This window comes from Silene latifolia, unplaced genomic scaffold (genome assembly GCF_048544455.1).
Source record: "Silene latifolia isolate original U9 population unplaced genomic scaffold, ASM4854445v1 scaffold_158, whole genome shotgun sequence".
NCBI lineage: Eukaryota > Viridiplantae > Streptophyta > Magnoliopsida > Caryophyllales > Caryophyllaceae > Silene > Silene latifolia.
The window spans coordinates 292,131-315,321 of record NW_027413142.1 but is presented as its reverse complement, the minus strand read 5'-3'; the positions used below and the strand labels follow the sequence as shown (position 1 = coordinate 315,321).

Here is a 23,191-nt window from a genome sequence, read left to right as displayed (position 1 = left end):
CATCTTTGATAAATATGCCAAATCACATGATGGACATGCCTTTGTTCATCGAACGACGGTCGGAGCCAGCTTATGTCCACCAAATCACCGATGAAGAGGAAATCGCGCAGGAACCCTGGTTCCAAGCAATCTTGAATTTTAAGCTCAATGGTACCTATCCACCGGATATGGACAAGAGGGGACAACGCGCTATACGCCTATTAGCTTCCCAATACATTCTGATGCAAGGAGAATTATACAAAAGAACACCTCTTGGTGTAGTCCTACGTTGCCTTGATCATTCACAGGCACGAAAGGTGATGGAAGAAGTCCATGATGGAGAATGCGGTCCCCACATGAGTGGGCCTATGATGGCAAAGAAAATCACACGTTTGGGATATTATTGGACCACAATGGAATCTGATTGCATCAAATACGTGAGACATTGCCACAACTGCCAAATCTTCGGGAATGTGCAACATGTCCCTCCTTCATTGCTCTATACGATGACATCTCCTTGGCCTTTTTCTACATGGGGAATTGACATAATCGGAAAGATAACCCCAGCCGGAACAGGAGGTCACTGTTTCATTCTAGTAGCAATTGACTACTTCACCAAATGGGTAGAAGCGGCTTCTTACACTGGTCTTACAGCTAAAAATGTGGCAAAGTTCATACAAAACAACATCATCTGTCGATATGGTTGCCCACATGAGATCATTAGCGATAATGGGTCGCACTTCCAAGCTGAAACCGAGCAATTGCTAGCCAAATACAAGATTAAGCATCACCACTCTTCGCCCTATAGACCACAGACTAACGGCGCAGTAGAGGCGGCGAACAAGAATGTTGTCACAATTCTCAAGAAAATGACCGACAACTATAGAGATTGGCCAAGCAAGATACCCTTTGCTTTATGGGGGTATCGTACGTCTGTCAGGACGCCCACTGGGGCTACTCCTTTCTATTTGACCTACGGCATGGAAGTCATGACAACCAATCGAGCTAGAAATACCATCCTTGCGTATTCTACTAGAAAGCCAAATCCCTGAGGCCGATTGGAAAAGGGATAGATATGAAGAACTCATCCTCCTGGATGAACGTCTTCTCGCGCCTTGCATAATGTCCAAACATATCAAGCACGTATCAAACGAGCTTTCAACAAAAGGGTTAGGCCAAGAAACATCAAAGAAGGAGACTTAGTACTCAAATCGGTTAGAGCTCTTTTACCTGTCGACCCAAGGGGAAAATTCAAACCTAATTGGGTCGGACCATTTCTAGTCAAAACCATACTCCCAGGGGGTGCGGTTAGAATCACAGACCTAGATGGGAATGAGTTTTCAAACCCCACAAACCTTGACCAACTGAAACGATACTATGCCTAGAATAGGACCAAACACGCGCCTCGCGTAAACCCATGTGTCGCTCTTGTGGCACTAAATAAACGGCCCCTGGCCAAGCTGAAATAAACTAGTGTCACTATGCTCTTGCATTTTGACGAATTTGTCATCCTCATATCATCAAACAAACTAAATTCGCACCTTGAGAACAAGCAAAAGCTCATGCTTATTTTCTATGTTCATTACAAGCTCTTGCTTCGAACAATTATTCTTTTACATTTACTCGAACTACGCGCAAGGGTTTGATTTCGCTTTTTAAAGTGAATACGTAGGCAATCCTTCACAGGATTCAACCCATTATACCTAAAATGTAAATAGAAGGACATTTGCATTGCATTTGAAATTCGACAAGAATAATAAAAGAAAATCACAACGGTTTCATAACCATTTAACCTTTTATTCATTCCTAAATAATAATAGTACGTTACATAATAATAATAGAATAGGCTAGGATTCTAAAAATCCCTCCTTTTTATTACAATAATAATAATAATAATCAAATAATAAATAACGACTCGGGCTATTCCTCCATCTTCCCTTTGCCCTTGTCATTCTTGTCATACTTCTTGTCACGACCTCGAGCTGGGCGCTCTTGCACCACTTCAGACCTAATCACCAACGGTCTTTCTCGAGGCCTGACTCTTCCATTCTTGCCAACCATCATCTCTACAACAGGAGTAGTCTTTGATTTCTTTGAAGGACGAATGACCTGAAGCCCGGCTTCTTCTTCTCCCTCTGTCAGATGCTTCTCTTTCTCTTTCTCTCCCTCGCGCACCTTGTAGTCAACAGGTTCGCGTTTCCTCAGTCTCTCGCGCTCTTCCGGAGTCGCAGCCTTTCTCCACCTCAGATAGGAATCCGACACCCATAAAGCATTGGCGGAGAAGTTCAAGAACCACATGTTTCTTTGGGCCCATTTAATAGCCCACTCTCTTCGGCTCTCGGTAGTAAGCGCCATAGCGATCATGGGGACGGTGTCAAGCCTCGGGATCGTCTCCGCTTCACCCAACTTGCCTCATCAATCTTTCCGGAAAGATGCATACCATGAACTCCAATCCCGAATGCGCACGGACCTAGTGGGATCCAAAGAAGACACTCCAAAGGCGGACTTGAGGTGCCACCACGGTTTACCCACCTAATCAACGGGCCATCATCACTTTTCAGCTTGTTCTTCCAATAATCGCAGACCCGGGTGAAGTCCACCATGTACAACCGCGTCCTCATCGCAATCATACGGGAATGATAGGAAAGTGCATGAACTGGGGGCTCGATCAATCGGAGCCGTTCCATAAGCCAAACCTACCAAAAGCAGGTATTAGACACCAATCAAAAAAAAAAAAAGAAAAAAAAAAAAAAAAAAAAAAAAAAAAAAAAAAAAAGAAAAGAAGAAAAGATGTCTTTTACCTGCAGAATAACGGGACTCCCCAAAAACGGCAGATCGCGGTTGGATTTCCTATTATCCAAGCCCAAAATAATCTCCCCTAAGCATAAGCAAGCTGGGCTCCTGCGCAGCTCCATTTGCTCAATAAGGCACAAAAGACGGGGATCACCTCTCAAGTCTTCATCAACATGCCCTTGGAAGACGTACACGTGCAACAAACAAAAGCCAAATGCCCTTCTCCTAGCAACATGAGAAACAGTAGGGTCGGCCATGTTGATGAATCGATCAATAAAGTCCAACATTCTCACGCCTTTCGGGGTAACTAGACGATCCACCTCAAGTCTGGTCAATCCAAGCAAGTCTCTGAATTTGCTTTTATACCCTTGTGAAGTGGAAGGAATGACAGGTAAATGTTCAGGATCCCATCCACCAATACCAGCTATTTCTTCAGGAAATGGGCAAATGTCACCCCCTGGGAACGCGAAAACATGATAATTCGGGTCCCAATAGTCAAGGCAAGCATCCAAGAATGGTTTTAATATCTTAATGAGTTTCAAACTCAACAAAGACCCAAGGTTATAAGCACCCATGTCATGCTTCTCCATATTTGAAAATTCATTGGTCCATTCCTTCAAGCGGATCTCCAAAGTATTCATGATGATAATTTTCTCTTGAAGATTTATTTTGGGAGTTTTATGTGAATAGACGGAGAAAAGACGGAAGATTTATGTGAATTAAAACTCCATCGACGCTTCTATTTATGCTAATTGTTGTTTCCAAAAATCCGCCAGAACGGACCGGCTTGGGAACAGGCGCAACACCTGCTGCGCCTCTTCAAAGGGACGCAGCTCATGCTGCGCCTCTTCCCCAGTCTCACTTCTGTGATTTCCGCGTTGGATCTTTCCTAATTCTATAAACGCATGATTTCCTATTCTTGCGGAGTTTTATTTTGGTAAATACGAGGAGATTACCATGTTTCGAGTTTCCTAAATTCGCGGGCACGCATTTCGAGGCGACGTCGAAACCTTCGCCATTTCATCACACTTAATTCCTTTTTTAGGAAATAAATTTCATTTTCATTTTTAGGAAATAAGTTTCATTTTCTTTTTGGGAAATAATTTTCATCTGTTTTCATTTTTTTAACGAATTTCAAACATTTCATTTCTACACTTACAGATTTCTCTTTTTTTCTTTTTTTAGGGGGTAACCCTCCCTACCGTCCGGTCATTTCCGGCAAAATTTTTGCATTTTCGCATTTGCGTTCTTTTGAGTCTTTTTTTGCGCTAATTAAGGCCATATGTATAAAAATGTATGTTTTGCGTGATTTCCATGTAAATTTCGGCAGCATGACGGCGTAAACCGTTATCTACCAAACCTGTTCAAGAACTAACCTGCAGATACAAGCAACACAACCCAGCAGCAAAGGCATTCAGGCCGTCGTATATACACCAAACACGGCAAATGTACAAGCAAACTGGGGCTTGCGCCCCAAACAAAGTCCAAAAATGTTCAAAAAAAGACATCCAAATGTACAAGTCTACAAAACTGCACAAAACTACTGCTGGGCGCCCTCCAACTCGGCAACTCTCGCCACCAGAACGGCGATCTCGGCGTCCCGAACCTCGAGCTCCCTCAACAAGCGAGCTGTCTCCTCCCGAGACTGGGTCAACTCTCGCTCCAGCTCGCGGCCACCCTGTAAACAGCAATAAATTGGCTCATGTCAATCAATTCAAGCAAAGTTGGAAACCAAAAATCAAGAGAAGTCTCCCAAAAATCAAGAGAAGTCTCCCTAAACATCGCTCCAGCTCGCGGCCACCCTGTAAACAGCAATAAACTGGCCAGTACGCCAACCTCCCGTAAAGGAACGCCGAGTAATCCTCGCCAGGGAGAAGAAGGTCGTCGCCACCGCACCCCAGTCCGCCTCCTCTCGGATCGTCGAAGGCTCCCAAACATCGTCCCGAGAGGATCAACAGAACCGTCAACGCATCCCATGCGAGCACCGACGAGCTAAGCGCTCGCCAGATACCACACAGACCCATCGACGTCCACAACAAAGGAAACTCTCGGACTCCTAGGTCGAAGGACCTCAACGACAAAAGGAGGCGCTCCAGCGTACTCCGCCCAAGGTCTGGGCACCCACTGCGACAAGATAAGGCAAAGATCATTCCTATGATCAAGTAAAGGCAAAGGATAAGAAGTATAAATGAATACGAGTGGGATACTCACGCTGCTCAGCTGAAGGGCGTTCACATCCCGCCGGTAGACGTTGTGAGAAGAACGCTTGCTCTTCGTCCGGCACATCACCCAATCCCTCACCACGGGATAGGCCTTCTCCAGTGGCTCCGTCCTCTTCGGCGCGAGACTCGGGAAGTAGGAGTACACCCACGCCTGTAAAACAGAATAATCAGTGACGATCTTTCGTAATTCGATAAAGAAAGGAATTTGCTTTGATCTAAAAGAAAGGTTCATACCTCCAAGAGTAGTCCAGGTCCGACAGCACCCGGAGAAGTCCCCTTCTCCATCAGCTCCGGACGAACCATGGCCCTCATGAAGCGGATGAGGACCGCAAAACCAGCAAATGACCCGGTCCCGCGCCTAGGGAACTCAGTCGAAAGAAAGGGAAGAAGCTTCGTCGACAGCCTCTCGCCCTTGTCTCCGAGGTAAATCGAAGACAGAAACCACCACAGCCACAAGCGAGCCCTCTGCTCAGCTGTGCAGGGAGGAGGAGTCGTCTCCCTTCCCTCGATCGTCACCAGCGCCGGGGTCTTACCCGCAAAGTAGTCTCGAACGTAAGTCTGGGTACCAAACCCAAGATCGCAACAGACCTTCGGCGACAAGTTCCAGCCGATCAATCTCCTCGCCTTGGCCGAGTCCGCCCTCATGGCGCCTCTCCGCCACACCATCTCCTCGGTCCCCGCACCGGCACCAAATCATGCCGTAATCCTCCAGAGTAACTCCCACCTCACCGAAAGGCAAGTGAAACGTGGAAGTCGTATCCCAGAATCGGTCCAAGAAAGCACGGACCAGGCTAAGGTTAGCCCGCAACTTCCTCTTCACGATATCCCTCCAGACCTGAACCAGAGGACCGAACGCTCCACGCTCGATCATGGCCCTCTCCTCCGCCGACAGCCGCTCGTAGTGCTCCATCGCTGTCGTGTAACCCGAGAACGACCTGATGTTCCCGGCCTCCTATAGTAATTTGAAACAAAGCTATCTTTAGTTTTGGCTGAAATTTGAAAGAAATTTAGACAAAAAGAATGAAAGAGGACAGGTAGTGAGTAGTGAATTCTTATTTACCAAGCTCTTCACCGTCCTGTAGGACAGGTGACCCTCGGCAGCCCACACGAGGTGCCTACTCTCCCAGGTCTCGGCCCACGCAGGAGCTCCCCTCAGCTGACGACCTCCTCGCCCAACGTTGGCTCGTCTCGGGATCTCCTCCTCCTCGACGGCCTCCTCCTCGTGAAACTCAGCAGCCATCACCGCAGCGGTGAAGGCCTGCTCTAAAGCCTCCTCAACGGTAGTGGCGTCAATCTCCATGGGAGTCCTCCCAGAAGTAGAAGCATCATCACCTGCAACATTAAAGTAAATTCAGTCCGCGTCACATGACGACAAGCCTTTGTTAAGGAGTTTTCGAGCCTTCAAAGCCCTGAAAACGCCCTTTCCATGCCATCTTTGGCCATATTCCCACCAACCCAATCACTCATGTGATAAATTGGGTCAAGTCAAGTCCAAGTCAAAGCCTAGTTCCGGGTTCAAGTCGAAAATTCGGCAGCATTTCGCTATAACGACGATTATGCCCTAGAAAGGTGTCCCGAAAAAGTTGATATAAACCAAAATTCCGAGATGGTAGGAAATTTACCCATCATCCAAGGATTCCAAATATCGAATTTCATCGCAAATGGGCATTCCTAAGGCTATTTTCGAAGCAATTTACGGCTTAGCTGTAAAACCGTCTCAAATTTCACTCAAGAGCTCAAAACTCGACGAAAATTCGAAACAAACACATGGTTATGTTCCTAACATTGCCTATTATCCGTTTCTAACATCAATTTGGCATGGCAAATCCATTTGGGGGAAAAGCCCCAAATTTTCGATCAAAAGGGTCGAAAACCCTAAATCTCGCGGCTCAAAATTCAACAAATGTAGATGATTAATGCAAGATTGGAATACATACCTCGATTAGTCATGTTTAATGCAAGCTTTTGGATCAAACCTCGACGGAAATGGTGAAGATTTGAGAGAGAAATTGCAAGAATTGTGTTTCGAAATAATGAACATAATCCCGTCTGATTTTCGCGTTTTTACGCAGAAAAGCCAATTTGGGGAAAAGACGCAGCAGGCGCTGCGCCTCTTCCAAGAGACGCAGCTCTTGCTGCGCCTCTTCCTTGTCTTCCCTCCATACGGATTTTCAAAAATTCGTTATAAGTTCGTTATTTGTGGGCCCATCTTTGGTGCGCCTCTTCCTCGACGCTGTTATATTCTTTTGGTCCATTTCGACGATTTTCTTTCGTTCCAGCCCGCATTTCATCAGCCAGCGGCGGACTGTTGCGTACTATTATTCACTCTTATCCAGCACAGCAGTATTTTGCAGTATTGCTCAAATTCCTTTATATCCAGCACAACAGTATTTTGCAGTATTGCTCATTTCCATTTATCCAAAGACAACAAAGATTTTTGCGATTGCTCAAATTCCTTTATACCCAGTAGCAAGCAGCAAAGATTTTTGCGATTGCTCATTTCCATTTATCCAAAGACAAAGATTTTTGCAAAGTATTGCTCAAGATCCTTTTATCCGCGCAGCAGATTTTTGCAAAGATTGCTCAATATCCTTTTATCCAAATAGTAGTAGTATTTTTTGCGCAAAGATCGCTCACTCACTCAAGATTTCTCCCATGACGATCAAGATGTTCCTAGTCGTCAATATATTCCCCAACAAGAGTTTGTTTGAGACCGACGCAAGCAGATTCAACCTCAAGTTTTGCAAGAGTTTGCTTGAGACCGACGCAAGCAGATTCAACCTCAAGTTTCGCCAGAGTTCGCTTGAGACCGACGCAAGCGGATTCCCCAGCAGTTTCTACCGACGTCCTGCTGCTTTCAATATTTCTTGTTTCCCCGCGGAGTTCGACCAGGGTTCATTCTCCAGAAGTTTCTTCAGTATCCCTGTGACCCCTAATGCCTTCAGACACCAAGTTATCTTCAGACCAAAGAGTTTTGCCGAAGCGTCTTCAGTCTCGTTTCACCCAGGGGTATCTCAGGTATGGTTTCTTCTTATGGCTGGCGAGCTTCCTTACGTAGTCTAATGGACTTTAAACGACCCTCCCCGATAGTCGACAGACTCTAAAATGTTCCCGACGAAAGGTCCTTGGTTCAGACCCCTTGAGCCGCCTCGCGTCGCCATAGTCGTCAGGTTGTAATCTTCGATTGACCTGATGGCTATACTTTGACTTTCGCCTTGTCCAAGCCTCAGTCAAAGTGGGGGCTCTGTAGACACCTCGTTTCTGCACCCCTCGAAAAACCCGGTGATGATTGGGCCGCATGTTTGATTCGCGGAACGATTTGTGACAGTTCGTAAGATTATCGTCAAGTGATTGCTCAAATATTAATGTCTACCTCACAGTTGTCATCTACGTCCTGATACGGTCGTTTTGGCAGTAATTAGAGTACATTCGGAGTCCGGTCAAAACCGTCTCCATTTTCTCGATAATCGTTAAATCCCGAGTCGGAATGTTCTGGAATGTTCCGGATATTTCTATTCCATATTTCACAAGTTTTATCTTTTGGCAAATAATATCCCGTAATATTCATGTTAAATATTAAGGAAGATCGGATTATTTCCGTCCTACCATAACTCAAACGCGGAAATCTTTCTTCAAGGAGGAAACCTCTCGGGAATAGACGCAGCAGTCCGTCTCTTTCCAAGAGACGCAGATGGTTTTCTGCGCCTCTTCCCAGGCCCTTCTCTGCATGTTTCACGTATCTTTTTCATATCTTTCCGAGATTCACTTCCAAAGAGTCTCCGAAACCCTAATTCCGTCGTGTGATTAGTATAAATAGGAGCCTTCGCTCCTCATATTTCTCACGCGAGTGTCCGCCCTTCTCTTCTCCCTTTGCATTATAGACTTTGTTCTTACTAATTGGCGCCTACGTGCTTGAACATTCGACCACGTAAGCTCGGATCCTTCCGGGTACCAGCCTCTCCGTTGCATGACCGACCAATTTGACCAACTACACCAATAATCAACTTAATTAATCAATAGTTTTCCTCTTACGAGGGCACTCTCTTTGCATTCGCGTCGAGCATCACTAATCGATATTCTTAGTCCTTCTCGTTTCGTCAACATGTAAGTCTGAGGGTGTAAATCTCTCTTTTATTTATTGTATTTTACTTATTGTACCAATTAATGTAAGGTTTATGTCGAAAGCATCATTAAAACCGATTTCTAAAACCGTACTTTAAAACCTCTTTTCACGGATTTTCAGAAGACCAACCGTCGAGAAAGGACGCAGCAACTGCTGCGCCTCTTCGAAGGAGCGCAGTTCCTGCTGCGCCTCTTCGTGAGGCTGCCGCAGTTCCTGCTTCCTTTCTTCTTCCTTCGTCCTCTGTAATTCGTTTCGTTGTTCTTATTTGATTGTTTGTTCTTTAATTCGTTCACATGATAGCATAATAATCACATGTATATAATTCATCATCATTAACATGTTTAGTTCATCCTTAAATCCGACTTAAATCCCTTATAATTCATATTCGCGGGTTTTCGTCATTAAACTCAATTCGGGTTTTAGAAATTCAATTCGTTCATATTGAGTTTCTGGAATTCATCGTTGACATATTTGTATCTGTCCATCATCATTAATCCGTCATTAGTTCATCATGTTTAGTCTAATTAATTAGTTTGTTTGTAATTCGTCAATCATTCGTTCATCCATGTAATTAATTCATCTTAATTCCGTCTCATCCATGTTTTACTGTTTTTATGACTCATTCATATGTTAAATAACATGCTAATCACTTTCATCCGAGTAAATATCATCAATCGATCATTAAATTTACCAATTAACATTAACGGTTTGCAATTACGGCTTCACAGCCAGAACTGAGCCAAGGAACAGACGCAGCGTCTGCTGCGCCTATTCAAAGGGACGCAGCTCTGCTGCGCCTGTTCCTGGCTGAGTTCTGTCTCTGAACTCCGTTTCTGCCTTGACTTAGTTATTTAGTCTACGTTTAATTAACTATTATTCGTATTATCACCTTCTGGTTTGTTCGTTAATTCTTTCTTTTATTCTTTTTCTCAAATTATCCGTTTTAAAGGTATTTTCGACATAAATCGCCTAATCCGTTGTAATTATTGTAAATTTCATTATTGTAATTTTCTTCATTGTATTTACAATTATTGTATTTCTTCTATTGCTTGTATGTTTTCACATGTAAATGAACATTAATTCCAACTTCGACATTAATTGTGTGCCTAATTAATTATTCACCGACTTAGTCTAATTCTCACATGTTAGGATTAATCAATGGATGTTGCATTGCATGCATACAATCGACGATATATCAAGTATATATAACTTACCTAATCATTAGTAGAGGCCGCTATCGAGGCGGGCGGGATTAGGTGTTCGATCAAAAGAGCTTCCTAATACGTACCCTCACCCCTTACTCCAGATCTCCGTGAGCACCCGTGTTCATTGGCATCCACGAGAGTCATTCTAGACATAGAATGCTAAGGGTAACGATTGCTTAGTGTTCATGTCACTACTTTGTGTCTTGACATTGCATGAGGTATTCGAACGGTTCCAATTTCCCATAAAAATTGGTGGCGACTCCATACAAAATGCAAACGCTTGTTTCGTCTCTCACCAAGCGCCCCCGTGGGCGGCCCGCTGTCCACACATGTTATTTGCATCAAGTATGGAAGCGTTTAATTGGGCATATGAGATCGGACTCCGACTCGGGTTTGGTATAAAAAGAGCAAGCAACAAGGTTGGTCGTAACACGAATTTGAGACAAGATTATTTTGTTTGTCGGATGGGTGGAAGAGGTCCCGTAAATAAGGATGTCGATTCTTTAATGAGGGGTAACACGGCTACCGCGTGGTGCAAATGCAAATTTTCAATGAAAGTTATTGAATTACAAGAGAATAAGTGGAAGCTTGTGATGAGATCCGGGTTTCATAATCATGCTTTAACGTTGTATTGTGACGGCGACATATACTTTGCAAAGTTTGATGAAGAGGAGTTGGCTTATATCGATGCCCAAGTTAGAGCTCACGTTAAACCGGCAATTATTAGTGCGGGTTTGCATCAGCGGAATCCGGAAAAGTCAAGACCTAATCGGCGACAAATCTACAATCGTTCTCAGAAAGTAAGGGCCGAGGAAAGAGATGGGAAAACCCGGCACAACAGATGTTAACACTTGCGGTTCAGCATAAGTACGTTCATTATTGGGTCACTGATCAGGAGACCGATGAGCTAACCCACGTGTTCATGGCTCATCCAGAAGCCTTTAAGATGTTTCGATCATACTATTATGTGGTACTGATCGATTCCACGTACAAGACAAATTTATACCGTCTTCCGCTTGTTGAGATGGTTGGAGTCACACCCGTCGGGAAGAGCTTTGTCATCGCGTATGCTCTTGTGAAGCATGAGTCCGAGGATGGATATCTGTGGGTATTACGGAAACTGAAGGCCCTTCTCAATGATGTCGTTCAACCTAATGCTATTGTTACTGATTGTGAGGCAGATTTGTTGAACGCGATTCCCACTGTTTTTCCGGATTCGTCTCACTTGCTATGTCTTTGGCATATATATTCTAACGTGGAGACGAAAGCACTTGATATCACGGGTCGGGATAGTTGGGCTAAGCACATAACTTGTAACTTGTTTGAAGTGGTTGTCGAGGCGGAGACCGAAGTTAAGTTTAATGTGGCGTGGGGCAATTTGGCAAGGCAATGGGCGGGAGTGGAGGCTTATATTGAGAGGCAATGGTTCCCGCACTTGGAAAAATGGGCCAAGTATAGAACGAACAAGATAACTCATTTTGAGAACACTTCTACATCCCGGGTTGAGTCGGCTCATGCGAATTTGAAAAAGATGGTTGAATAGCGCGAAACTGGCTGTTGATAGCATCTGGATTCGGTTTTCTTTGATGGAAACGCAACATGTTGAGATCCGACACTTGTTGGAGTTATCTAGATCGAGGCGGTTGACGGGGATTCAGCGATTATTTTCCAGACTTTCTTATAAAATATCAAAGAATGCCATCATTGAATTGCGTGAAGAATTCGAAAGAGGTGCCAAGATGACGGAAGATGCCTTGATGATCGATTGCGGTTGTGTAAAGGCTACTACACTTGGTTTGTTATGTGCTTGTTCACTTCATTGCATTGCTAGAAACGGATCTCGGGTCCCTGTTGATGTGTTACATGCATTTTGGAGGAAGTTGGAGTACGATGGTTCCGAGGCAATGCCGGCTTGTGACGATGATCGATTGGAGGAGTTATTCGATGAAATTCGGAATGCAGATCCGAGTATGAGATCATCCATGTTCGATGTCCTTTACTCTCAGATACATCCGGATGAGGAGGATGTAAACGAGCCTCGAGTGAACGAGAACCCTAGAGGACGTCCGAGTAGGGGAACTCGTAGAGAGCCGTCCGCCGTTGAGCATGCACGGGTTCGGGTTCGAGTAGGCAGAGCTACGCCCCAAAGAAACGCGTCTTCCCAACGAACTCCGTCTAGTACCCCCCGTTCCACTCTGACGGTTCCTGTTACTCCGTCTACTACTCCCCGTTCCACTCCGACGGTTCGTTTTACTCCGTCTAGTACCCCCCGATTCACTCAAACGGGCCCCGGTACACCGTCTACCACTGCTACCACGAGTACGGGGAGTTTCGGCACATCGCATTGCGCAACTCTTGAGGTAGACTACACTATTGGTCATTCGAGGTACTTTCCTTATCTTGACTTTTTGCCTTCCTGGTTTACCGAGTATCTAGAAGCGTGGTATAATCCTTCCGGAGACGGTCATTGTGGTTTCCGAGTTCTCGCACATGTTGTTCGGGGTGACCAATCTCATTTCACGATGGCTAGAATAGATTTACTTAGGGAAATCCGTCGTCCCCTTTACCGGGATCATATTTATGGCCCAGTGAGATTTGATGCGGAGGTAGCTAGAATTACATTTATGGATCAAATACCGTGTGGCTCGGGTCATTGGATGGACAGTTTCGATCTATATGGTTATGCTACGATGTACAATTGGGTGATATGTTGTATTTCTTCATGGGACGATCAAGATGGTCACCGACATTGGAATGATAGTCATACTTATTTGCCTTTACGAGCCCCCACCGGAGTACGTACCCCATATGGTGTCTTATGGGTATTACATGCGGGAAACCACTATCTGAGGCTCCGGGTACGCCCCTTGTCACCTATGCCTCCAATAGCCCCTTGTTGGGTACATGATGAAAGCGTAGCTCATTACAGTGGCATGTATCGACATCAGCTATCTTTATGGCGCAGTTTCGAGACCGGATCTTAGCTTTTTTTTTTTATTTATCCGAATATTGTACCTTATATTTTATTTATGCAATTATTGTAGTTTATAATTTATTTATTCGATTAAATGTCTTGGGTAATTTAATTTAATATGCAACGAAATTTAATTAAATGACTTAAAACGTAATTTAATTAAAACAATCCTTAAAACATAATTTCACATAATTTAATTAAAACATTCCTTAATTTGAAATACAACGACATTACATAGGGAGTGTTTGGTAAATGGCGGATTGAGAAATTTTCAGCATATTCAAGGCTTTTAGCATGTTTGACTCACCAATCTACTATTTTGAGTGTTTGGTAAATGGCATATTGAAAGAGTAGATTGGAGCTCAATCTACTGTTTTTCAATATGCTGCTCTAACCAGTATATTCACATTAGTAGAATGTGAAATATGAATCCGTCAACAATCTACACATAGGTACAACAATCTATTAACCAAAATCTGCTAATTACCAAACACTTCTACTAAATCTGCTAATTGAAATATACTAGTCAAACCTGTTAATCCAATCTGTCATTTATAATCTGCTTGACCAATCTGCTTCCGCTAATATCAATCTGCTGATTACCAAACAGGGCCATAAACCAGTTAAAACATAATTAAAATATAATTAAAACATAAACCCCAAACTCTAAACCCTAAACCCCAAACCTCAAACCCTAAACCCTCTGATAACCTCTGATTTTTTGAGTATTTGTGAGAACCATTTTAGTATTGTAGTGAGTGAATAGGATTGGATGTTGTGATTGAAATTGACATAGAATGACCTATTTATAAGCTATTAACTATAACGGCTATTTTGAATTGTAACGGCTATTTTGAATTATAACGATTATATTTGAATTATAACGGTTTTATTTGAATTATAACGGTTATTTTTGAATTATAACGGTTATATTTGAATTATAACGGTTATATTTGAATTATAACGGTTATTTTTGAATTATAACGATTATTTTTGAATTATAACGGCTATTTTTGAATTATAACGGTTATTTGTTAAATTGTAACGGTTATTTTTCCTATATAAACATCTACATATTCTTGTATTTTTTCACTCATCTTCATCTTCTTCTATTTTTCACTCATCTTCATCTTCTTATATTTTCTTCTTCATTTCTCTACTTATGTCGACATCATCCTCAATGTGGGGAAACCACCCAATTGAAGGCCTTAATTTTAGGAATCAATGTTGCAATTGTTGTCACAAAAACGCTATCATCAAGATTTCCGGGTCAGTAACTAATCCAAAGAAAGCGTATTTTAAGTGTTTACCTTGCAATCATTTTGTGTCGTGGTTGACTGAAGATCATTTGACAATAACAAAAAAGTTGAAGATAGCATGTGAAGATGAAGGTGATGATGCATCAAGTGGAAATGTCATAAAAGAACAAGTGATAGGTATAAAAAAAGAGATTTCTGAAATGTCAAGGATGATGAAGTTTTATTTCAAGTGTATCTTGTATTTGTTTGTTTTCCTTATGTTAGCCATTGTCATGAAGTAGTGAGTATTTTCAGAAAATGTATGAATTTGCATCAGTTGCTATATATTCCAGAAATTTCAGAATTTAAAACCGTCATGTTTTTTGAATTAAACAAGGTTCAAATAGTCAACTAACATAATCATCCAACATAAAGAATGTCTTCAAAAACGTACGAAACAAATGAAAACAAACACAAATTAGTCTCCCGACTATTGATCATCCTCTTCCTCGCTATCAGTATACACACCATCTGCTCTACGCTGAACACGATCACCGGGTGTTTGACGAGGTCCTCTATGCCTTTGTATCTCCCTAGCCCTCTCAACAAATGGATCGAAGTTCTTCATCATCTTGCGTAAATAGGCAAGTTGTTTCTTGTCATCGACAATCTTTCCGGCTTCGGCAAACTGAAACATTACAACACATGCAGTCTGCAAATTGACAAAAATAACTAAGACATTTTAAAAATTATCCACAGTAAGAAAATTAAACAATTATTAAAACAACGGTAAGTAAAATTATTACCTCAGCAGGAATATCAAAATCATCATGTGCAGCGGGGGCATCATGGTGGTCGGGATCAATGATCAACGGGTGAGAATTCTCATTATACCAATCCTCATAATCTGGCGCCGTCTCACCCGGGAAACTAACTGGTCTCGATCTACGAGAAAGGTGAACCAAGTGATCCGCCCAACAATCCCAAAGATGATCAGCCACCGCAACCCCGACACTAACCTCGTACCCTATCCCCGAAGCAGGACGATGCGCTACCAATCTCATAATGGGATTGGGTATTATCTGCACATACCCAAACTGTCGTAAACACCGATCAGGCTGGTACGACTCGGCTATGTCCATTAAACGAACACAACCAGCAAACAGAGTACGAAGATGATACTCCTCCTGACGCGGCCCGTACGGATCCCACCTAATAGAAGTATAAGTAAGCCCATCTAACAACCTCCGATACTCCAACAATTTCTCCGCAGTTTGAGCTAAGAGACCAACGAATCTCCAAGAACACGACCGAGGCTGAGTAGGGTCAATTACCGAAGGTGGACCGGGTCTGAACATAGGAAAATACTCATAGATCCACGATTGCAACAAAGTCAAGCAACCACCAATAGTCTTCACACCAGCACGTGAAGCCACACCCAACTGTCGGTACATGAAGGCTAGTACACCGGCTCCCCAAGCGTAGTGGTGTACACAATCAGTATCATTCACTAAAGGAAACAACTGAGGACGTAACCTATCACCTGATTTGTCGACAAAAAGTGTCGACCCCAACACCGCAGCCAAAAACCCGTGAGCAAAAACAACATCACAACTAGCTGCCGCCATGTCACAAACTGCATCTACCAATATATCCCGACTCTTGTAAATAGGGGCCTTCTTACTAGGGTTTAACGGCAACCTCAACTCGTCTGATGAAATCCCAAAGAAGCCACAAACAAACATAAGGGGATCCGCCAACGTCCCGTCCTTACTCTCCACCTTACAACAGTTACCATCAACCCGAATACCTAAGATCTGCGCAACATCGTGAAGGAGTATGGACATCTCCCCAAAAGGCATGTGAAAACTGTTGGTGTCGGGTTGCCATCTCTCAACGAAAGCAAAAATAAGGGGCATGTTAAAATGCTCGGCCATGGAATCTAATAGGTGAGAAAGACCACTACCGTCATAAATAGTCTGAACGGCCGGCAGGAGTTGCCAACAACTCAACAACCTCGTCCTACCAAACCGGTGGTAACCCGTCAAAACTGGTCGACCGACCTCATTAGGAGTCGGCCATAAGGTGTTGGCAATGTGGCCCCCAAAGCTAGGAATCACGTGGGGAAACATCGGACCACCCGGAACACGATCGGAAATCAACCAAGAGACATCCTTACCCGACTTCTTCTTCGGAGCCACGACACTACTAGAACTACCATTCGACATCCGCTGAAAACGCCCCTCCTCATTCCGTCTACGGGGCACCCTATGCACTCGCTCATCATCCGCCTCCTCCTCACCTATCATATCACCAGACCGAGCCACCTCCTCCAACTGCTCCGCAGTCCACGACTGGGTACTACCATCTCCAACCTCAGACTCAAACTGGAGCCCCTTTCGAGCTCGAACGTGACGGTCTTTTCCTCCACCGGCCATCTATTCAAAAAATAAAAAAAACGCATTGATTACTTAAATTAATAAAACAAAGAATTTATAAATATAAGTTTAAATAAATTAAAAAATTAAAATAAAACAAAATATCCCGAACGGGGTTTATTAGTAATAATTAATTAATATTTTACGAAAACAAAACGAGACGGATTTTTTCTTTTAAAAATAAAATAAATAAATTTACAACGGGTTCGCCACGGACGAGAATTATTATTAATAATTTATTAGTTTTTAACGCTAACAAAATAAGACGGAAAAATAAGTTTTTAAAAATTTTAAAAATAAAATAAATAATTTTACAACGAGTTCGCCACGGACGAGGTTTATTATTAATAATTTATTAGTTTATAACGATAACAAAACAAGATGGGAAAATAAGTTTTTTTTTTAAAAAAAAAAAAAAACAAACGAGAAATTCAAAAACAAAAAGAAAAAAAAAACGAGAAAATGGGCTTGGGCGAAGAACATTTTCGTCCAGGTCCAGGCCCAGACGAAAATGTTTTTCGTCCACCTGGACGAAAATGTTCTTCGTCCTAGCCCAGTTTGCCTCCTTTTTTTTTTTTTTTTTTTTTTTCCGTTTTTTTTAATTTTGCGATTGATTTTCGGCAAAACACGACTTAATCCGATTCAAATCAAAGCATCTATCCTAATTCCGTCTACAATAAAGGCGTCTATCCTAATTCCGTCACAAATTTACAAACTAAGAAAATACTAAAAAAAAAATTAATAACAATCACATACCTTGTTGAATGTTTGAATTCGTGACGGAAATGATGCGGTCGATACGGTTTTTTGTTGTTATTTGAGTCGGGTTTTTTTTTTCAAAATTTGGAAGTGTGAAAGGTAGTTTTTGAATAATAAGGAAACGCAAATTCTTATTTGTGACGGAGGGTATCCGTCACAAACAAGAGACGGGTACCATTTTGTCTTACAAAAAACCCACAGGGGGTGAGAGAAGGAGCACATGGGGTGGGTGCCCACCTTGTCCCCTCTACCCATTTCCACACACAAAATACCCGTCGCAAGATCCGACCCGTCGCAAGGGAGACCTACTGATAAGGAAAATATAAGGGGGAGTGTGGGGGAGGGGCAATTTTGGAAGTTCATTAAAATTGTCGACGATATTTAGTAAATTGTCGACGATCTTTAGTAGGCAGAAATGGACAAGAATGTTATAACCCGAAAACTAACAGATTTGAGTTGAGGCTTAACGATCTATCCATGTCAGATGGTTGATATAATTATAGACACAAGTCACACCGTATCAAGATTTAATTCGGTCGGATTTGAATTGAACAGAAATCCGACCCGATCCGATCTAGAGGTCTACGAGTAACAAGCCTATTCAAAAGAAGAAACACTCTCAAATTCATTCTCCCCAAATTCTTCTCGCAATCCTTGGCGTCTCCCTTTCTCTCCAGACTCCAGCAATCTGTTGATTTCACAAGGTTTCCTTCCTTCCTTCTCAATTAACCTTTTTTTTTTTTTTTTTTCATATTTTATGTTAACCTTAATTGGATTCCGAGGTTTCACAAACCCTAATTGGATTTGTCCAACTATGGGTTTATAAGCAGTAAATAAAAACTTGAATAATTATAATTATTGGTCAATTATATATTTATAAACTGATTTCAATTATAATATACTCCCTCCGTCTCAATCATTTGTTTGTTAACCTTTGAATAAAAAAGGTAGACAAATAATGGGGATGCAGGGAATTTGAATAGTGTTGCGGCTTTTGTTATTCAGGTGCTACTGCTCTGCCCTATTGTCTATAATTTGTATAGTTAATTTCATGGCCGTCTCCATTTATCTTTGAATTACCTTATTCCATTATTAATATACTTCAATTAGAGCTAAATTAATTATCAAATAGGGTTTTTTGTCAAAAACTACCTTATATTTAGGTGTATTTGTAAAAATACTACCTTATATTATTTTTTTTGTTTTCAACTACCTTTGTTTTCTTTATTTTTGGTCAATAACTACCTACGCTAAGAATATAGACATATTTGGTCTATTTTCCGGCTTTAACATATCTCACACGACTCTTTTATGTTTTAATCTTACTAAGGCCCGATTTTGGGAAGTCATAAAGTACTTACACTAAACTTTAGTAGATGTTTGTAGTTATTATTGAAATGTGAAATTCATTAATTTTGCTTATCTAAAGTTAAATTTTGGTTTGGACGCAGTTGATCATTGTTGTTTGATGTTAAGAAAGTCATGTGAGATAGGTTAATGTCACTAAATCGACCAAATCTCGCCATATTTTCAGCGTAGGTAGTTTTTGACCGAAAAATGAGAAAACAAAGGTAGTCTAAAACAAGAAAAATAATACTCGTATAAGGTAGTTTTTTTACAAATACCCCTAAATATAAGGTAGTTTTTCACAAAAAACCCTATCAAATACTCTGGCACAGATGGTAGGCTATGAACCAGAACTTACCGTAGCGAAAGTATGGGAAAGGAGACTGCAAAATCCCAATGTGAAGACACCGGGGCCGTTAACCAAACCTTATCATTTACGCAGTGGTAGTCCTTTTGATTATGAGGGTGACCCAGCGACACCTTTAGTTCAGGTTTTTTCCGTCCACATTTTCAATCACTTTGATGATGGCAAACCATGTGAAATCTACGGCTCCATTCGAGTATTGGAAAGTCACCGCCCTCACTTTCATCTCTATAACCGTGATCCTGAAGATTCCGAGACCATATTGGAAAAAGGCTGTTTATCTCTAATTGGCCCTGACCGTTATCCCATCATTCCCTCTCTTAGCACAGAATTGGAGTTATGTCTTTATGATAGGATTCGTGATGTCAAGGTAGTAGACGAGAAGCTCGATTTGGATCCCGTGAATGACGATTCATATGACAGGCTGATGAAACACGAGGTTCGAGGTCCTCATGTGTACGCTGATGTATACTACGTGATATTCCAGTTTGCAGCTTATGCCACTTTGCATGTTAAAGTTACCAAAACTGACAACGGCCATAATAATTGCGATGCTGCCGATATTTATGGAAGCATTGTAACTGGGTATGAAAATGTCAGGAGGTATTGCAGTCACGACTCAGACGTGGACCAATTGGAAACACAGGTTTTTGACAAGCCGTTTCATCAACCTTTGCGTGTCCTGCTTGGGGACCCCATCAAGTTGTCTAGAAAAGTGGTGGCTGTGCCAGCGTATTCATCCATTACTATCCAAGTAAATTTGTGGGATTCCAATGGCAAAATTGCCGATGACTGCTTACAATGTCCAGCTTACAATCGCGGCGACAGTTTTTCATTTATTCGGACACAATATGCCTGTGTTGAAGTGCGAGTCCAGTGGAAGCATGCCTTTTTGTATCTTTATAGAGATCGAAAAATGCTTCTCTTAAACGAAAAAGAGCCGAGCAATGAGCAAGAGGATATGAAAAAAAAGCACAAGGTGAGCGAGCACCATTTATTTATTTATTTATTTATAACCGCTTTCCTTTAGTTTCTTCAGAGTTCAGAGTACTATTTCGTGCGCTTCTAAATCCTCCAAACCTGCAGTCTGACCTGATTTGGCCATCATTTATGTACAGGTATTTTATGAGGAACAAGCTTCCTCATCCACTTTTGACTTTAGGTAATCCCCTCCATTCTTCCTGAGTAGAGAGTTGTACTCCCTCCGTCCCGGTCAATTGTTGTCCTTTGGTTTTGGCACAAAGACCCAGGAAAGAGGAGAGGGCCAATAACTAAATGATAAGTGGAACAAATTGAATGAGAATGATCAAATTACTCACCAAATTCATTCTTAAAATAGAAAGGACAACAAATGACTGAGACACCCCAAAACGGAAAAGGACAACAAATGACCGGGACAGAGCGAGTAATTAATTAGTCACTCCGTCCCGGTGCTTTTAATTTATGTTTTGTTTTTGTAACTGAGATTTTAAACAAACATAGACAAATGATTGAGTTAGGGGGAAACATTTTTAGTTGCCATGATAATTGTTTTGACTCCTCCTATTATTGGTTTTCTGTTTTGCATAAGAAAGTAACTTTACATAAATCGGTTTTCTGTTTTGCATATTTTCTTCATTTCCAGATAATAACATTATCTTGAATTCTATCATACCTCGCAGCCCAATGTATTTTAGAAACACGAAAGTTGAGATTTTTACGGTATTTGTTGATGGAGTAGCTCAAAAGATTTCCGCTTTATGTGGAGCTATCTTAATTGATGATGGAGGCAATAAATTCTCTATATATAATAGAGATGACAGCTGCATGGAAGAGTTATCATCAGATAGCAATTTTGCATCAATAGAGTTCAATTTTCGTGCCATTCAAAACGATGAGTGGAGTATGATTCTATATTTGAGAGACCCAATAAATAATCTTGAAGTCAGCAACGGTAGTTTTGGTTGGAATGAGTGTGGCCTCCGGTCGTCAGCATTTTATAACAAGCGCTTGTGCTCAGTTGTTGGAGGTGATGATGGATTTGCAGTTGTGCATTATCAAATTTTCAGTTTTTCATACGAAGCTTTTGTGACGGTGACATTATTTCGTCATGATGATACCGACTTTACCGTAAATTTACACGGGAATTTATTTGGTCGTTATAGCGGTCATGAATATTCAACAAGCTACGAAAAGAAATATTATAGGAGTAGGGTGTTTGATCTGCCAAGAAATAAGGCCGTGGAAGTGAAGGCTGGTTCTGAAATTCGCTTGTTAAAATCTATAGTTGCTGTTCCAGGTGACTCGGATTTGATTATTGAAGCAGACCTTGTCGTTTGTGGCATTGACGGTGTTGATGATTTTATATGCGGGATGGCAGAATTCGAGTTTGATCTTGAGGAACCATATTATGAGACGATTGAAGGACAACATTATGGCATCGAAATTTGCGCATCGTTTAAGGAGACCAACTATTTAGGACTTTAGCTGTTGTATTCCTACTTGGGACTATACAAGTTCAATTCCGCTTTAGGACAGACCTTTTCCTTTTAAGTTGGAATTTGGAATTTAGGATTATTATTAGGTAGTAATGGAAGGTATTTATTTATGTATAATGTAAGAATATTATCACTTTGTCCGCAGAAATATTTATGTAGGATATGTATTGTTATTTATTAATCACTTTGTCGTGTGAATTTTTCTCTTATACTCTGTATTAATGTAAATATTGTTTTTCATACAATTTGCATTGACGGTGTTGATGAACCTATATACTGTAAATTTAAGACCGGAGGGCGGGTCTGACATTGCCTCGGTCTCGTCCCCGTCCCCATCCAATCTGGTTGTTTTCCGGGATGGCTACTTGAATCATTTCTGTCGTCTGAGGAGTCCGATCATATCTCGTCCCCGTCCCCATTGGGAAAGTTAAAATTTTTTTTAAAGATTGTGTTTGACAAAAAAACCCTATTTTTAACTTTGGATCACCAATATCGTGTATAAAGTACAGTAAGTGGGACTTTTCTTATTTACAAGTTAAAGCTGATGGGGCATATTCTGCACCGCTGACCAAGTCAACATATTGAGCAAGGTCAAGGGTATCCACAGCAAAGTCAACGGCTTAGACAGTCTAGCCGATGCAATCCATCGGCCTGTAACCTGGGTCTCGGCCAGGCAACTGACCAGCCGGGGCACATATCCGCGTACTCATATCCAAGACCCCTCGGCCAGCCTGCCATAGGTCCATCGGCTGAGGGTAGAACGGTCTTTCCACCTGCTAGCCACTTGGCCACTTGGCCACTACGTGACAAAAGGTGAAAGTCTATAAATACTCCTCAACCTTCATTGAGGAAAGGATCCACAAATTAACCTAAAAACCACTATTCATCTGGTAATATCTCCCTTATCTCTCTACAATACACGTTTAGTCAAGTAACACATACTTAGCCCTTTAAGTTTACTGACTTGAGCGTCGGAGTGAGTACGCTCGGCAAAAGCCGAGCCCTCAGTTTGTTCATCGTTTCAGGAGAGATCAAAGGAGGATTCAAGCAAAGATGTCATTCTACAAGCTACGAGTGGTAACAAATATCTGCTCTGGAATTACACCCGGAACAATTGGCGCCGTCTGTGGGGAAAGACACTAGAAGCTAGTCACATTCATTCCCAAACAACAAAAAAAAAAAACAACAAAAAAAAACCCACCCAAAAAGCTAAGAAGATGTCGAAACAACAAGAGGTAGTCGCGACCGACGAAACCGCATTCTACCAAGATG

At 41.9% G+C, this 23,191-nt stretch overlaps 2 protein-coding genes across 2 annotated transcripts; both read left to right on the top strand.

Moving 5' to 3' along the window:
- The first annotated feature begins 10,669 nt into the window (after positions 1-10,669).
- LOC141637946 (protein FAR1-RELATED SEQUENCE 5-like) lies at positions 10,670-11,865 on the top strand. Its single transcript, XM_074447365.1, has 2 exons — positions 10,670-11,122; positions 11,218-11,865. Exons 1-2 carry the CDS (start codon positions 10,670-10,672, stop codon positions 11,863-11,865), a joined length of 1,101 nt encoding a protein of 366 aa, XP_074303466.1.
- Positions 11,866-18,324: 6,459 nt separating this feature from the next.
- Positions 18,325-22,126, top strand: LOC141637914 (uncharacterized). The gene is made up of 4 exons (XM_074447322.1): positions 18,325-18,435; positions 19,411-20,421; positions 20,561-20,604; positions 21,104-22,126. The coding sequence occupies exons 2-4, from the start codon at positions 19,411-19,413 to the stop codon at positions 21,906-21,908; spliced, it is 1,860 nt and encodes a 619-aa protein (XP_074303423.1). The 5' UTR covers positions 18,325-18,435; the 3' UTR covers positions 21,909-22,126.
- The last annotated feature ends 1,065 nt before the right edge of the window (positions 22,127-23,191 follow it).

Coding starts and splice junctions, on each gene's coding strand:
- LOC141637914 (XM_074447322.1), top strand. CDS start 19,411: ATGGTAGGCTATGAACCAGAACTTACCGTAGCGAAAGTATGGGAAAGG. Junction 20,422..20,560: donor ATATGAAAAAAAAGCACAAG/GTGAGCGAGCAC, acceptor ATTTATGTACAG/GTATTTTATGAGGAACAAGC. Junction 20,605..21,103: donor TCATCCACTTTTGACTTTAG/GTAATCCCCTCC, acceptor CATACCTCGCAG/CCCAATGTATTTTAGAAACA.
- LOC141637946 (XM_074447365.1), top strand. CDS start 10,670: ATGGAAGCGTTTAATTGGGCATATGAGATCGGACTCCGACTCGGGTTT. Junction 11,123..11,217: donor TCTACAATCGTTCTCAGAAA/GTAAGGGCCGAG, acceptor GTCACTGATCAG/GAGACCGATGAGCTAACCCA.